General features: G+C 45.0%; 1 protein-coding gene across 7 annotated transcripts in view; it reads right to left on the bottom strand.

Annotated features, from left to right (window-relative positions):
• LOC110514219 (vacuolar protein sorting-associated protein 8 homolog) overlaps window positions 1–15000 on the bottom strand; it is an 80206-nt gene that overhangs the window by 19710 nt on the left and 45496 nt on the right. For all 7 annotated transcript variants that reach the window (XM_036951489.1, XM_036951494.1, XM_036951491.1 and 4 more), the window contains 6 exons: window positions 13990–14046; window positions 13787–13869; window positions 13048–13132; window positions 12772–12960; window positions 2844–2890; window positions 2511–2667 (listed from right to left, as the gene is read on the bottom strand). In XM_036951489.1, the coding sequence (XP_036807384.1) occupies window positions 2511–2667; window positions 2844–2890; window positions 12772–12960; window positions 13048–13132; window positions 13787–13869; window positions 13990–14046 (618 nt within the window). The remainder of the gene's footprint in view (window positions 1–2510; window positions 2668–2843; window positions 2891–12771; window positions 12961–13047; window positions 13133–13786; window positions 13870–13989; window positions 14047–15000) is intronic.

The following is a 15000-nucleotide window of genomic DNA, read 5'->3' as shown; positions in this document are numbered from 1 at the left end:
TTAAATATTCACTCTATGAAATGGTATTGATTTGACCCCAGGACAATCAGGGTTAAAAGTGAGACAACAGAGTCTAAAGTAGATACACACACAGGTAGGTACATACACACACACACTGCTATACTATAGTGTAGGGATGTTACCTGGACGGCCTCCTCTAGTCTGTAGTCCTGAGAGGTACATACACACAGACACACTGCTATGCTATAGTGTAGGGATGTTACCTGGACGGCCTCCTCTAGTCTGTAGTCCTGAGAGGTACAGACACACTGCTATACTATAGTGTAGGGATGTTACCTGGACGGCCTCTTCTAGTCTGTAGTCCTGAGAGGTACATACACACAGACACACTGCTATACTATAGTGTAGGGATGTTACCTGGACGGCCTCCTCTAGTCTGTAGTCCTGAGAGGTACATACACACAGACACACTGCTATACTATAGTGTAGGGATGTTACCTGGACGGCCTCCTCTAGTCTGTAGTCCTGAGAGGTACAGACACACAGACACACTGCTATACTATAGTGTAGGGATGTTACCTGGACGGCCTCCTCTAGTCTGTAGTCCTGAGAGGTACAGACACACAGACACACTGCTATACTATAGTGTAGGGATGTTACCTGGACGGCCTCCTCTAGTCTGTAGTCCTGAGAGGTACAGACACACAGACACACTGCTATACTATAGTGTAGGGATGTTACCTGGATGGCCTCCTCTAGTCTGTAGTCCTAAGAGGTACAGACACACTGCTATACTATAGTATAGGGATGTTACCTGGACGGCCTCCTCTAGTCTGTAGTCCTGAGAGGTACATACACACTGCTATACTATAGTGTAGGGATGTTACCTGGACGGCCTCCTCTAGTCTGTAGTCCTGAGAGGTACAGACACACTGCTATACTATAGTGTAGGGATGTTACCTGGACGGCCTCCTCTAGTCTGTAGTCCTGAGAGGTACAGACACACAGACACACTGCTATACTATAGTGTAGGGATGTTACCTGGACGGCCTCCTCTAGTCTGTAGTCCTGAGAGGTACAGACACACAGACACACTGCTATACTATAGTATAGGGATGTTACCTGGACGGCCTCCTCTAGTCTGTAGTCCTGAGAGGTACATACACACTGCTATACTATAGTGTAGGGATGTTACCTGGACGGCCTCCTCTAGTCTGTAGTCCTGAGAGGTACAGACACACTGCTATACTATAGTGTAGGGATGTTACCTGGACGGCCTCCTCTAGTCTGTAGTCCTGAGAGGTACAGACACACTGCTATACTATAGTGTAGGGATGTTACCTGGACGGCCTCCTCTAGTCTGTAGTCCTGAGAGGTACAGACACACTGCTATACTATAGTGTAGGGATGTTACCTGGACGGCCTCCTCTAGTCTGTAGTCCTGAGAGGTACATACACACAGACACACTGCTATGCTATAGTGTAGGGATGTTACCTGGACGGCCTCTTCTAGTCTGTAGTCCTGAGAGGTACAGACACACTGCTATACTATAGTGTAGGGATGTTACCTGGACGGCCTCTTCTAGTCTGTAGTCCTGAGAGGTACAGACACACAGACACACTGCTATACTATAGTGTAGGGATGTTACCTGGACGGCCTCCTCTAGTCTGTAGTCCTGAGAGGTACACACACACTGCTATACTATAGTGTAGGGATGTTACCTGGACGGCCTCCTCTAGTCTGTAGTCCTGAGAGGTACAGACACACTGCTATACTATAGTGTAGGGATGTTACCTGGACGGCCTCTTCTAGTCTGTAGTCCTGAGAGGTACATACACACAGACACACTGCTATACTATAGTGTAGGGATGTTACCTGGACGGCCTCCTCTAGTCTGTAGTCCTGAGAGGTACAGACACACTGCTATACTATAGTGTAGGGATGTTACCTGGACGGCCTCCTCTAGTCTGTAGTCCTGAGAGGTACATACACACAGACACACTGCTATACTATAGTGTAGGGATGTTACCTGGACGGCCTCCTCTAGTCTGTAGTCCTGAGAGGTACAGACACACTGCTATACTATAGTGTAGGGATGTTACCTGGACGGCCTCCTCTAGTCTGTAGTCCTGAGAGGTACAGACACACTGCTATACTATAGTGTAGGGATGTTACCTGGACGGCCTCCTCTAGTCTGTAGTCCTGAGAGGTACAGACACACTGCTATACTATAGTGTAGGGATGTTACCTGGACGGCCTCCTCTAGTCTGTAGTCCTGAGAGGTACAGACACACAGACACACTGCTATACTATAGTGTAGGGATGTTACCTGGACGGCCTCCTCTAGTCTGTAGTCCTGAGAGGTACATACACACTGCTATACTATAGTGTAGGGATGTTACCTGGACGGCCTCCTCTAGTCTGTAGTCCTGAGAGGTACAGACACACTGCTATACTATAGTGTAGGGATGTTACCTGGACGGCCTCCTCTAGTCTGTAGTCCTGAGAGGTACATACACACTGCTATACTATAGTGTAGGGATGTTACCTGGACGGCCTCCTCTAGCCTGTAGTCCTGAGAGGCCTTGAGGAAGTCAGTGAGCTGTCGGGGAGTGAAGCGACACAGCAGGCCGATGTGGAGCTCATGCAGGTCGGGGCTCAGTCTTAGGAGAGGCTGGGGATGAGGGCCTTCCCTGGAGGTAGCACTGGGAAACAGACGGTTGTGTGTCTCTAATAATATAATAATGTTGTGTTTATTAAACAGACCAGAGAGCACAACAACTAGGATATTGATGTCTTCCGCCCACCCGAATCCATCCACACCACAGAGAAAACTCTGTTCTATTCTTCCGTGCTCCAACACAGTAACCAAGGATCTTACCTCTGGTCCAAAAGACACCTCAGGAACTGGAACACTAGGTGATCATCCTAGAGCGAGAGAGCGAGAGAGAGAGATAGCAGGAGAGAGAGAATGAGAGAGAATGAGAGAGAGAGAGATAGCAGGAGAGAGAGAGAGAGAGGTAGAGGTAGCAGGAGTGACAGAGAGAGGTAGAGATAGCAGGAGTGAGAGAGAGAGAGATAGCAGGAGAGAGAGAGAGAGGTAGAGATAGCAGGAGAGAGAGGTAGAGATAGCAGGAGAGAGAGGTAGAGATAGCAGGAGAGAGAGGTAGAGATAGCAGGAGAGAGAGGTAGAGATAGCAGGAGAGAGAGGTAGAGATAGCAGGAGAGAGAGGTAGAGATAGCAGGAGAGAGAGAGAGGGAGGGATAGCAGGAGAGAGAGAGAGGGGTAGAGATAGCAGGAGAGAGAGAGAGAGTGAGAGAGAGGTAGAGATAGCAGGAGAGAGAGAGAGGGAGGGATAGCAGGAGAGAGAGAGAGGGGTAGAGATAGCAGGAGAGAGAGAGAGAGTGAGAGAGACGTAGAGATAGCGTGTTAATTTCTGATTGTTTATTTCACTTTTGTTTATTATCTATTTTACTTGCTTTAGCAATGTTAACATGTCAATAAAACTTTGCATTGAAATTGACAGAGTAGAGATACACAACTAAGACGAAACAACCCAAGAAAACGGGTCACAACTCCTGCAGCTTTGTCGTACGCTGGTTCTGTTCAGAGTCAAGGGGAGACTTCAAGGAGAATCTTACGGCAGGAACATCTACAGCTCATCTCTTGGCAGTAGTACTGTAGACTACTTTATGACTGACCTCAACCCAGAGTCTCTCAGAGCGTTCACAGTCAGCCCACTGACAACTCTATCATCAGACCACAGCAAAATCACAGTCTACTTGAACAGAGCAATACTCAATCATGAGGCATCAAAGCCAAAGGAACTGAGTAACATTAAGAAATGCTATAGATGGAAGGAATGCAGTTTGGAAACCTACCAAAAAACAATTAGGCAACAACAAATTCAATCCCTTTTAGACAATTTCCTGGGTAAAACATTCCACTGTAATAGTGAAGGTGTAAACTTGGCAGTAGAAAACCTAAACAGTATATTTGACCTCTCAGCTTCCCTATCTAATCTAATCAGTATATTTGACCTCTCAGCTTCCCTATCAAAATCTATCAATGTCAAGCAGACAACCGAAGAAAATGAACAGCAATGACAAATGGATTGATGAAGAATGTAAAAACCTAAGAAAGAAATTGAGAAACATATCCAACCAAAAACATAGAGACCCGGAAAACCTGAGTCTACGCCTTCACTACGGTGAATCACTAAAACAATACAGAAAACCTGAGTCTACGCCTTCACTACGGTGAATCACTAAAACAATACAGAAAACCTGAGTCTACGCCTTCACTACGGTGAATCACTAAAACAATACAGAAAACCTGAGTCTACGCCTTCACTACGGTGAATCACTAAAACAATACAGAAAACCTGAGTCTACGCCTTCACTACGGTGAATCACTAAAACAATACAGAAATACCCAATGGGAAAAAGAAGGAACTTCAGCACGTCAGAAATCAGCTCAATGTAATTGAAGAATCCATAGAATCTAACCACTGAAAAGTCGAAACAAACAACAACACAAAGAGTTATCTATCCAAAACGGAGATGTATGGATAAACCACTTCTCCAGTCCTTTTGGCTCTATGACAAAGATCAAACAGCAATAACATATACATGATCAAATACAAATCTTAGAATCAACTATTAAAGACTACCAGAACCCACTGGATTCCAGAACCCACTGGATTCCAGAACCCACTGGATTCCAGAACCCACTGGATTCTCCAATTACATTGAATGAGCTACAGGACAAAATACAAACCCTCCAACCCAAAAAGGCCTGTGGGGTTGATGGTATCCTAAATGAAATGATAAAATATACAGACCCAAAATTACAATTGGCTATACTTATACTCTTTAACATCATCCTTAGCTCTGGCATCTTCTCCAATATCTGGAACCAAGGACTGATCACCCTGATCCACAGAAGAGGAGACAAATTTGACCCCAATAACTACCGTGTGGGATATGCATCAACAGCAACCTTGGGAAAATCCTCTGCATTATCATTAACAGCAGACTTGTACATTTCCTCAGTGAAAACAATGTACTGAGCAAATGTCAAATTGGCTTCTTACCAAATTACCGTACAACAGACCACGTATTCACCCTGCACACCCTAATTGACAACCAAACAAACCAAAACAAAGGCAAAGTCTTTTCATGCTTTGTTGATTTCAAGAAAGCTTTTGGCTCAATTTGGCATGAGGGTCTGCTATACAAATTGATGGAAAGTGGTGTTGGGGGTAAAACATACGACATTACAAACAACAAGTGTGCGGTTAAAAATTGGTTAAAAAAAACAACAACACACATTTCTTTCCACGGGGCCGTGGGGTGAGACAGGGATGCAGCCAAAACAAATACATCAACGAATTGGCGCTAGAACAGTCCGCAGCACCCGGCCTCACCCTACTAGAATCTGAAGTCAAATGTCTATTGTTTGTTGATGATCTGGTGCTTCTGTCACCAATCAAGGAGGGCCTTGATAAGCTCCCAATATCTATTGGGTGAAATACCACAGTGTGACATCACAGCAGCAAGATGTGTGACCTGTTGCCACGAGAAAAGGTCAACCAGTGAAGAACAAACACCGTTGTAAATACAACCCATATTTATGCTTATTTATTTTCCCTTTTGTACTTGTAACTATTTGCACATCGTTACAACACTGTATAATATGACATTTGAAAAGTCTTTATTCCTTTTGTGAGTGCAACGTTTACTGTTAATTAAAATAACATCACTTTTGTTTGTTATCTATTTCACTTGCTTTAGCAATGTAAACATATACTACCGTTCAAACGTCTGGGGTCACGTAGAAATGTCCTTGTTTTTGAAAGAAAAGCACATTTTTTGTCCATTTAAAATAACATCAAATTAATCAGAAATACAGTGTAGACATTGTTAAAGTTGTAAATGACTATTGTAGCTGGAAATGGCTGATATTTAATGGAATATCTACATAGGCGCATAGAGGCCCATTATCAGCAACCACCACTCACTCCTGTGATCCAATGGCACGTATTGTTAGTTAATCCAAGTTTATCATTTTAAAAGACAGAGCAAACTGTCTCTAACCAGAATAGAAAGAGGAGTGGGAGGCCCCGGTGCACAACTGAAGAAGAGGACAAGTACATTAGTGTGTCTAGTTTGAGAAACAGACACCTCTTAAGTCCTCCAATGGCAGCTTCATTAAATAGTACTCACAAAACACTAGTCTCAATGTCAACAGTGAAGAGGCGACTCCGGGATGCTGGTCTTCTAGGCAGAGTTCCTCTGTCCAGTCTCAACGTCAACAGTGAAGAGGCGACTCCGGATGCTGGTCTTCTAGGCAGAGTTCCTCTGTCCAGTCTCAACGTCAACAGTGAAGAGGCGACTCCGGGATGCTGGTCTTCTAGGCAGAGTTCCTCTGTCCAGTCTCAACGTCAACAGTGAAGAGGCGACTCCGGGATGCTGGTCTTCTAGGCAGAGTTCCTCTGTCCAGTCTCAACGTCAACAGTGAAGAGGCGACTCCGGGATGCTGGCCTTCTAGGCAGAGTTCCTCTGTCCAGTCTCAACGTCAACAGTGAAGAGGCGACTCCGGGATGCTGGCCTTCTAGGCAGAGTTCCTCTGTCCAGTCTCAACTTCAACAGTGAAGAGGCGACTCCGGGATGCTGGCCTTCTAGGCAGAGTTCCTCTGTCCAGTCTCAACGTCAACAGTGAAGAGGCGACTCCGGGATGCTGGCCTTCTAGGCAGAGTTCCTCTGTCCAGTCTCAACGTCAACAGTGAAAAGGTGACTCCGGGATGCTGGCCTTCTAGGCAGAGTTCCTCTGTCCAGTGTCCGTGTTCTTTTGCCCATCTTAATCTTTCCTTTTTATTGGTCAGTCTGAGATATGGCTTTTTCTTTGAAACTCTGCCTAGAAGGCCAGCATCCCAGAGTCGCCTCTTCACCGTTGACGTTGAGACTGGTGTTTTGCGGGTATTGTTTAATGAAGATGCCAGTTGAGGACTTGTGAGGCGTCTGTTTCTACAACTAGACACAAATGTACTTGTCCTCTTGCTCAGTTGTGCACCGGGGCCTCCCACTCCTCCTTCTATTCTGGTTAGAGACAGTTTGCGCTGTTCTGTGAAGGGAGTAGTGCACAGCGTTGTACGAGATCTTCAGTTTCTTGCCAATTTCTCGCATGGAATAGCCTTCATTTCTCAGAACAAGAATAGACTGACGAGTTTCAGAAGAAAGTTCTTTGTTTCTGACCCTTTTGAGCCTGTAATCAAACCCACAAATGCTGATGCTCCAGATACTCAACTAGTCTAAAGGCCAGTTTTATTCCATCTTTAAATCGGCACAACTGATTTCAGCTGTGCTAACATAATTGCAAAAGGGATTTCTAATGATCAATTAGCATTTTAAAATGATAAACTTGGCTTCGCTAACACAACTTGGCATTGGAACACAGGAGTGATGGTTGCTGATAATGGATATTCTGATTGGATATTCTGATTGCTGATATGTAGATATTCCATTTTAAAAAATCAGCCATTTCCAGTTACAATAGTCATTTACAACATTAACAATGTCTACACTTCTGATCAATTTGATGTTATTTTAAATCGACCAAAAAAATTTGCTTTTCTTTCATAAACAAGGACATTTCTAAGTGACCCCAAACTGTTGAACGGTAGTGTATGTTGCCCATGTCAATAAAGCCATTTGAATTTAAATTGAATTGAGAGAGACAGAGAGAGAGACAGAGAGAGAGACAGAGAGAGAGACAGAGAGAGAGACAGAGAGAGAGACAGAGTGAGAGACAGAGTGAGAGACAGAGTGAGAGACAGAGTGAGAGACAGAGTGAGAGACAGAGTGAGAGACAGAGTGAGAGACAGAGTGAGAGACAGAGTGAGAGAGAGAGTGAGAGACAGAGTTCATGCCTGTAAGTCACTTTGGATAAAATGCTAAATGCCAGAGATGATTATGATTCTTATGAAGTGAAATGTTGGCAGCCTTATTGACATGATCCATAACAACACCTTTTACAGCAACCCATTAGATACACCTACACCTGTGTCTGCAGTTTGGAGCCCTACATGGTCCATAACAACACCTTTTACAACAACCCATTAGATACACCTACACCTGTGTCTGCAGTTTGGAGCCCTACATGGTCCATAACAACACCTTTTACAACAACCCATTAGATACACCTACACCTGTGTGCTACATGGTCCATAACAACACCTTTTACAGCAACCCATTAGATACACCTACACCTGTGTGCTACATGGTCCATAACAACACCTTTTACAGCAACCCATTAGATACACCTACACCTGTGTGCTACATGGTCCATAACAACACCTTTTACAGCAACCCATTAGATACACCTACACCTGTGTGCTACATGGTCCATAACAACACCTTTTACAACAACCCATTAGATACACCTACACCTGTGTGCTACATGGTCCATAACAACACCTTTTACAGCAACCCATTAGATACACCTACACCTGTGTGCTACATGGTCCATAACAACACCTTTTACAGCAACCCATTAGATACACCTACACCTGTGTGCTACATGGTCCATAACAACACCTTTTACAGCAACCCATTAGATACACCTACACCTGTGTGCTACATGGTCCATAACAACACCTTTTACAACAACCCATTAGATACACCTACACCTGTGTGCTACATGGTCCATAACAACACCTTTTACAGCAACCCATTAGATACACCTACACCTGTGTGCTACATGGTCCATAACAACACCTTTTACAACAACCCATTAGATACACCTACACCTGTGTGCTACATGGTCCATAACAACACCTTTTACAGCAACCCATTAGATACACCTACACCTGTGTCTGCAGTTTGGAGCCCTCCATGATCCATAACAACACCTTTTACAGCAACCCATTAGATACACCTACACCTGTGTGCTACATGGTCCATAACAACACCTTTTACAGCAACCCATTAGATACACCTACACCTGTGTGCTACATGGTCCATAACAACACCTTTTACAACAACCCATTAGATACACCTACACCTGTGTGCTACATGGTCCATAACAACACCTTTTACAACAACCCATTAGATACACCTACACCTGTGTGCTACATGGTCCATAACAACACCTTTTACAGCAACCCATTAGATACACCTACACCTGTGTCTGCAGTTTGGAGTCCTACATGGTCCATAACAACACCTTTTACAACAACCCATTAGATACACCTACACCTGTGTCTGCAGTTTGGAGCCCTACATGGTCCATAACAACACCTTTTACAACAACCCATTAGATACACCTACACCTGTGTCTGCAGTTTGTAGCCCTCCATGATCCATAACAACACCTTTTACAGCAACCCATTAGATACACCTACACCTGTGTGCTACATGGTCCATAACAACACCTTTTACAGCAACCCATTAGATACACCTACACCTGTGTGCTACATGGTCCATAACAACACCTTTTACAGCAACCCATTAGATACACCTACACCTGTGTGCTACATGGTCCATAACAACACCTTTTACAGCAACCCATTAGATACACCTACACCTGTGTGCTACATGGTCCATAACAACACCTTTTACAACAACCCATTAGATACACCTACACCTGTGTGCTACATGGTCCATAACAACACCTTTTACAGCAACCCATTAGATACACCTACACCTGTGTGCTACATGGTCCATAACAACACCTTTTACAGCAACCCATTAGATACACCTACACCTGTGTGCTACATGGTCCATAACAACACCTTTTACAGCAACCCATTAGATACACCTACACCTGTGTGCTACATGGTCCATAACAACACCTTTTACAACAACCCATTAGATACACCTACACCTGTGTGCTACATGGTCCATAACAACACCTTTTACAGCAACCCATTAGATACACCTACACCTGTGTGCTACATGGTCCATAACAACACCTTTTACAACAACCCATTAGATACACTTACACCTGTGTCTGCAGTTTGGAGTCTCACAAAGGTGTTTCTTTTCTTCCATTGTCAGATTTTCCTGGAAACGCCCTTCACTCTCTACACAACAGAATCAGAGACATGCAATGAACACACACACACACACACACACACACACACACAGCAGTGTTCTCTTGGAAAGTAAGCGACTCATTGCTAATCCAGATTTTCAATTAGCACTTATCTCCCGTTCCTACGGCGATAACAGCCAGGCAATTACATGCTGCAGATAAGACTGATTCAGACAGTGGCGGGACTCTGTGTGTCGGGAGAGAGAAAGAGAGAGACAGAGACAAAGAGAGAGAGAGAGAGAGAGACAGAGAGGAAGAGAGCGAGACAAAGACCGAAAGAGAGAGAGAGAGAGACAAAGAGAGACCAAAAGAGAGAGAGAGACAAAGAGAGACCAAAAGAGAGAGAGAGACAAAGAGAGACCAAAAGAGAGAGAGACAGAGATAAAGAGAGAGCGAGACAAAGAGAGAGAGAGAGAGAGAGAGAGAGAGAGAGAGAGAGAGAGAGAGAGAGAGAGAGAGAGAGAGAGAGAGAGAGAGAGAGAGGGACAAAGACAGACCAAAAGAGAGAGAGAGAGAGAGAGAGATATGGAGGGAAAGAGAGAGAGAGAGAAAGAGAGAGAGACAGAGACCCAACCAAATCATGAGAAAACAAAAACACTGACCCAAACTTAAAGCTTTGACTATGTACAAGCTCAGTGAACATAGCCTTGCTATTGAGAAAGGCCGCCGTAGGCAGACCTGGCTCTCAAGAGAAGACAGGCTACAGTAGTTGAACCACTAAAAGTTTTGTGATTATGCTGAGGGACTGTGTGTGGTTTAGTACAGTACCCTGCATCACCACTTCATTTCTCCAGACCACCACAAGGGGGCGTTAGAGCACCGATTATGCTTCTGGGTCCTACTGTGTCTCTAACTGACAATGAATGGGCGACATAAACCTAAATATAAACTGATAATTGTGTACGACTTCAGTATGACTCACTAAAACTGTTGTTCTACTAAGGTTTTTATTATTTTATTTTGTTAGGGTGATTTAGCTCAGACTGTAGTAGTGTAGGAGCCACTCCAGACCGGTCACATTGTACAGTGCCTGAGTGGCACAGCGGTCTGAGACACTGCATAGCAGTGTAAACTGTGCTGCTACAGATGCTGGTTCAATACCCTGGACTTTTTCCCTCGCTCATTTTACGTTATTTGAAAATGAAATAATCTCCAAAATATTGTTTTTTATACAAAGCGATGATTATGATTGTTATTAATAATTTAGAATGATATAAAAGCCTGTTGGATATTCTCTCAGATATAATATGAACCCTGTTATTAGCAGAACAATATATATTGGTCATATTGGTCATGGCTCCCGAGTGACGCACAATGAGATTACCTTGCAGTTCTCCAGCTGTATCTACTGAAAGCTCACGAGGTTCAAGGCAAGAGGGCAGGGGGCACGGGATGGGCTGCAGAGCCACGCACAGAAGACTGACCTAGCCTATGGGGAAGGGAGGAGGAGGAAGGGGGAGGGGGGTGGACCCCCCCGCTACACTGGCAACACGAAGGGCATTGCACTAATAATGGTGCTGACGAGGGAAAGGTTCCCGCTGTTCTGTTCTTAGCGCCAGTCTGCACCTTCAAACTAAAACAGAACTAATAATGGCATCTTTATGCTTTCATTAATAAAAATGATAAAAATACTGTTTCAAAATGCCAATGTTTATTTAGTTATGGATCCATGACGAATCACTACGGGAATAAATATCACTGAATTACAGAAATATCCTCCAATCCTCTAAATGCAATTATTGGCGGAAAGTCACGTCGTATTTTAGGCGACATGAGTCTCACTCGTGTTGAGTAATGTGCAGTGTCGGTCTTATTTATTTAAAGAGCATATTGAGGTTAGAAACAAGAGGATTTGAAGACAACCATTTCAGCTGTTTAGAGCTGCTCTGAGACAAGGGGACTGGTCCTGATAAATCTAATCAGATCTATATTTTGACTGAATCTCCATTGGAGTATTGGTTAGACTACAATTATACAGTTAGAGTGTAGACATGTTATGCTCTTAGTGTAACCTTTATTAGGCAAGTCAAAGTCTTACTTACAAGGACATCCTACTCCTTTCCTCCCTGTCTGGGAATTGAACCCCGGTCCGCACGACACAGGGATTCTCTAGTTCAATAGCCCAGTACTGTACTCACGACCATCACGTTGTACAGCGTCATATTTTACGTTCCATCCTAACATAAACCCTGAGGGTTTTTTAGTTGTTTTCCTTGGAATAGAAACACCATAATATTAATCAAATTAATTAAGCAACATTTCTTAAAATCAGTCCCATATACTGTGTTCTTACAAAAAAAAGCTTTTAATTTCTCGAGTACAGCCACTATTGAAGGCCATCAAATGCTTCTCAAACACGCCCTCCGGTGGTCAAACTATCACTAACTAGCATTAATAGTAACAGTGGCACCATGCAAGCCCCGCAGTACGCTGCAACTTTTAAAGGGCGAACCACTGCAGGTGCAACACTGCCCACAACATGAGGTGGAAACTGAGCTGCACTTCCTAACCTCCTGCCAAATCTATGACCATATTAGAGACACATATTTCGCTCAGATTACACAGATCCACAAAGAATTAGAATACAAATCCAACTCCCATATCTACTGGGTGAAATACCACAGTGTGACATCACAGCAGCTAGATTTGTGACCTGTTGCCACAAGAAAAGGGCAACCAGTGAAGAACAAACTAGAGGGCCGTGTCGGCTGACCTGTAGTCTGGTGATGATGGGTCGTACTTCCTCAGGGAAATGCATGGCCACCAGGTCAGCTGACTTGGCAGGGTCAAGGGTCACCAGCTCCGCAATGTGCAGCAGGGCCTTCTCCCAGACACAGTGTTTCTCCTCTGAGCTGTAGCCAGGCATGGACAGCAGGTTGTGGATGTAGTTAAAGATCTCTTCCTGTTGACATGTCAATAAGACCAGTGTGAACTTTATCCATACAAGGGTCAGAACCTGCTGTCTACTGGGTGGTACACTGCACACTACCTTTCTCAGAGGGTCTCTGAGGTAGCAGTCCAGAATCTTATCATACAGATGATTCTGTTCATACAGAAACTCACAGATCTGGTAGCTGAGAGGAAGACAGAGGGGGAGGGAGAGAGAGAGGGGGAGGGAGAGAGAGAGGAGGAGGGAGAGAGAGAGGAGGAGGGAGAGAGAGAGGAGGAGGGAGAGAGAGAGGAGGAGGGAGAGAGAGAGGAGGAGGGAGAGAGAGAGGAGGAGGGAGAGAGAGAGGAGGAGGGAGAGAGAGAGGAGGAGGGAGAGAGAGAGGAGGAGGGAGAGAGAGAGAGGGAGGGAGAGAGAGAGGGGGAGGGAGAGAGAGAGGAGGAGGGAGAGAGAGAGGAGGAGGGAGAGAGAGAGGGGGAGGGAGAGAGGAGGAGGGAGAGAGAGAGGAGGAGGGAGAGAGAGAGGGGGAGGGAGAGAGGAGGAGGGAGAGAGAGAGGGGGAGGGAGAGAGAGAGGGGGAGGGAGAGAGAGAGGAGGAGGGAGAGAGAGAGGAGGAGGGAGAGAGAGAGGGGGAGGGAGAGAGGGGGAGGGAGAGAGGAGGAGGGAGAGAGAGAGAGGGGGAGGAGTTAATAGTGGTTGAACATAGTATATATATTATATACAAGTATATTCATAGAGACAGAGAGAGAGAGACAGAGACAGGGAGAGAGAGAGAGAGAGAGAGGGGGAGAGACAGAGACAGGGAGAGAGAGAGAGAGAGAAGATAATAGAGGATAACTCACAACTCTGCCTTCTCAGCCAATCCCAGTAGTCGTCCCTCATCAAACTGTATCACACCTCCCACCTGCAGCAGTTCCAACAGCACCTGGGAACCAATCACAGCCTCTACTGGATCACATGACCTGACCAATCCACAGGCTACGCTTAGAAAAAGTAAATAGCGCACGACTTTAGTCCTGAACCTTATAGTGACAGAGTGGTCTACCTGTTGTCTCTCTGTGTGTCTGGTGTCGTCGTCTGGACTACACAGGAACTCCAGAACCTGTGGAACAACAGAACCACAACACAAAACATAGCTTTAGGTTCTCCTACTGCCCAGTTTCAATAGAACACAACACGGCTCCAGGTTCTCCTACTGCCCAGTTTCAATAGAACACAACACGGCTCCAAGTTCTCCTACTGCCCAGTTTCAATAGAACACAACACCGCTCCAGGTTCTCCTACTGCCCAGTTTCAATAGAACACAACACCACTCCAGGTTCTCCTACTGCCCAGTTTCAATAGAACACAACACCACTCCAGGTTCTCCTACTGCCCAGTTTCAATAGAACAACACCACTCCAGGTTCTCCTACTGCCCAGTTTCAATAGAACAACACCACTCCAGGTTCTCCTACTGCCCAGTTTCAATAGAACAACACCACTCCAGGTTCTCCTACTGCCCAGTTTCAATAGAACACAACACCACTCCAGGTTCTCCTACTGCCCAGTTACAATAGAACACAACACCACTCCAGGTTCTCCTACTGCCCAGTTTCAATAGAACAACACCACTCCAGGTTCTCCTACTGCCCAGTTTCAATAGAACAACACCACTCCAGGTTCTCCTACTGCCCAGTTTCAATAGAACAACACCACTCCAGGTTCTCCTACTGCCCAGTTTCAATAGAACACAACACCACTCCAGGTTCTCCTACTGCCCGGTTTCAATAGAACACAACACCACTCCAGGTTCTCCTACTGCCCAGTTTCAATAGAACACAACACCACTCCAGGTTCTCCTACTGCCCAGTTTCAATAGAACAACACCACTCCAGGTTCTCCTACTGCCCAGTTTCAATAGAACAACACCACTCCAGGTTCTCCTACTGCCCAGTTTCAATAGAACAACACCACTCCAGGTTCTCCTACTGCCCAGTTTCAATAGAACACGACTCCAATCAGTTAGTCACACTACAGGAAGGCTTTATACTGAGAATATTGAATGACTAAGTACA

This window comes from Oncorhynchus mykiss, chromosome 18 (assembly GCF_013265735.2).
Source record: "Oncorhynchus mykiss isolate Arlee chromosome 18, USDA_OmykA_1.1, whole genome shotgun sequence".
NCBI classification, from domain to species: Eukaryota; Metazoa; Chordata; class Actinopteri; order Salmoniformes; family Salmonidae; genus Oncorhynchus; species Oncorhynchus mykiss.
This window is presented reverse-complemented; position numbering and strand designations above follow the sequence as displayed.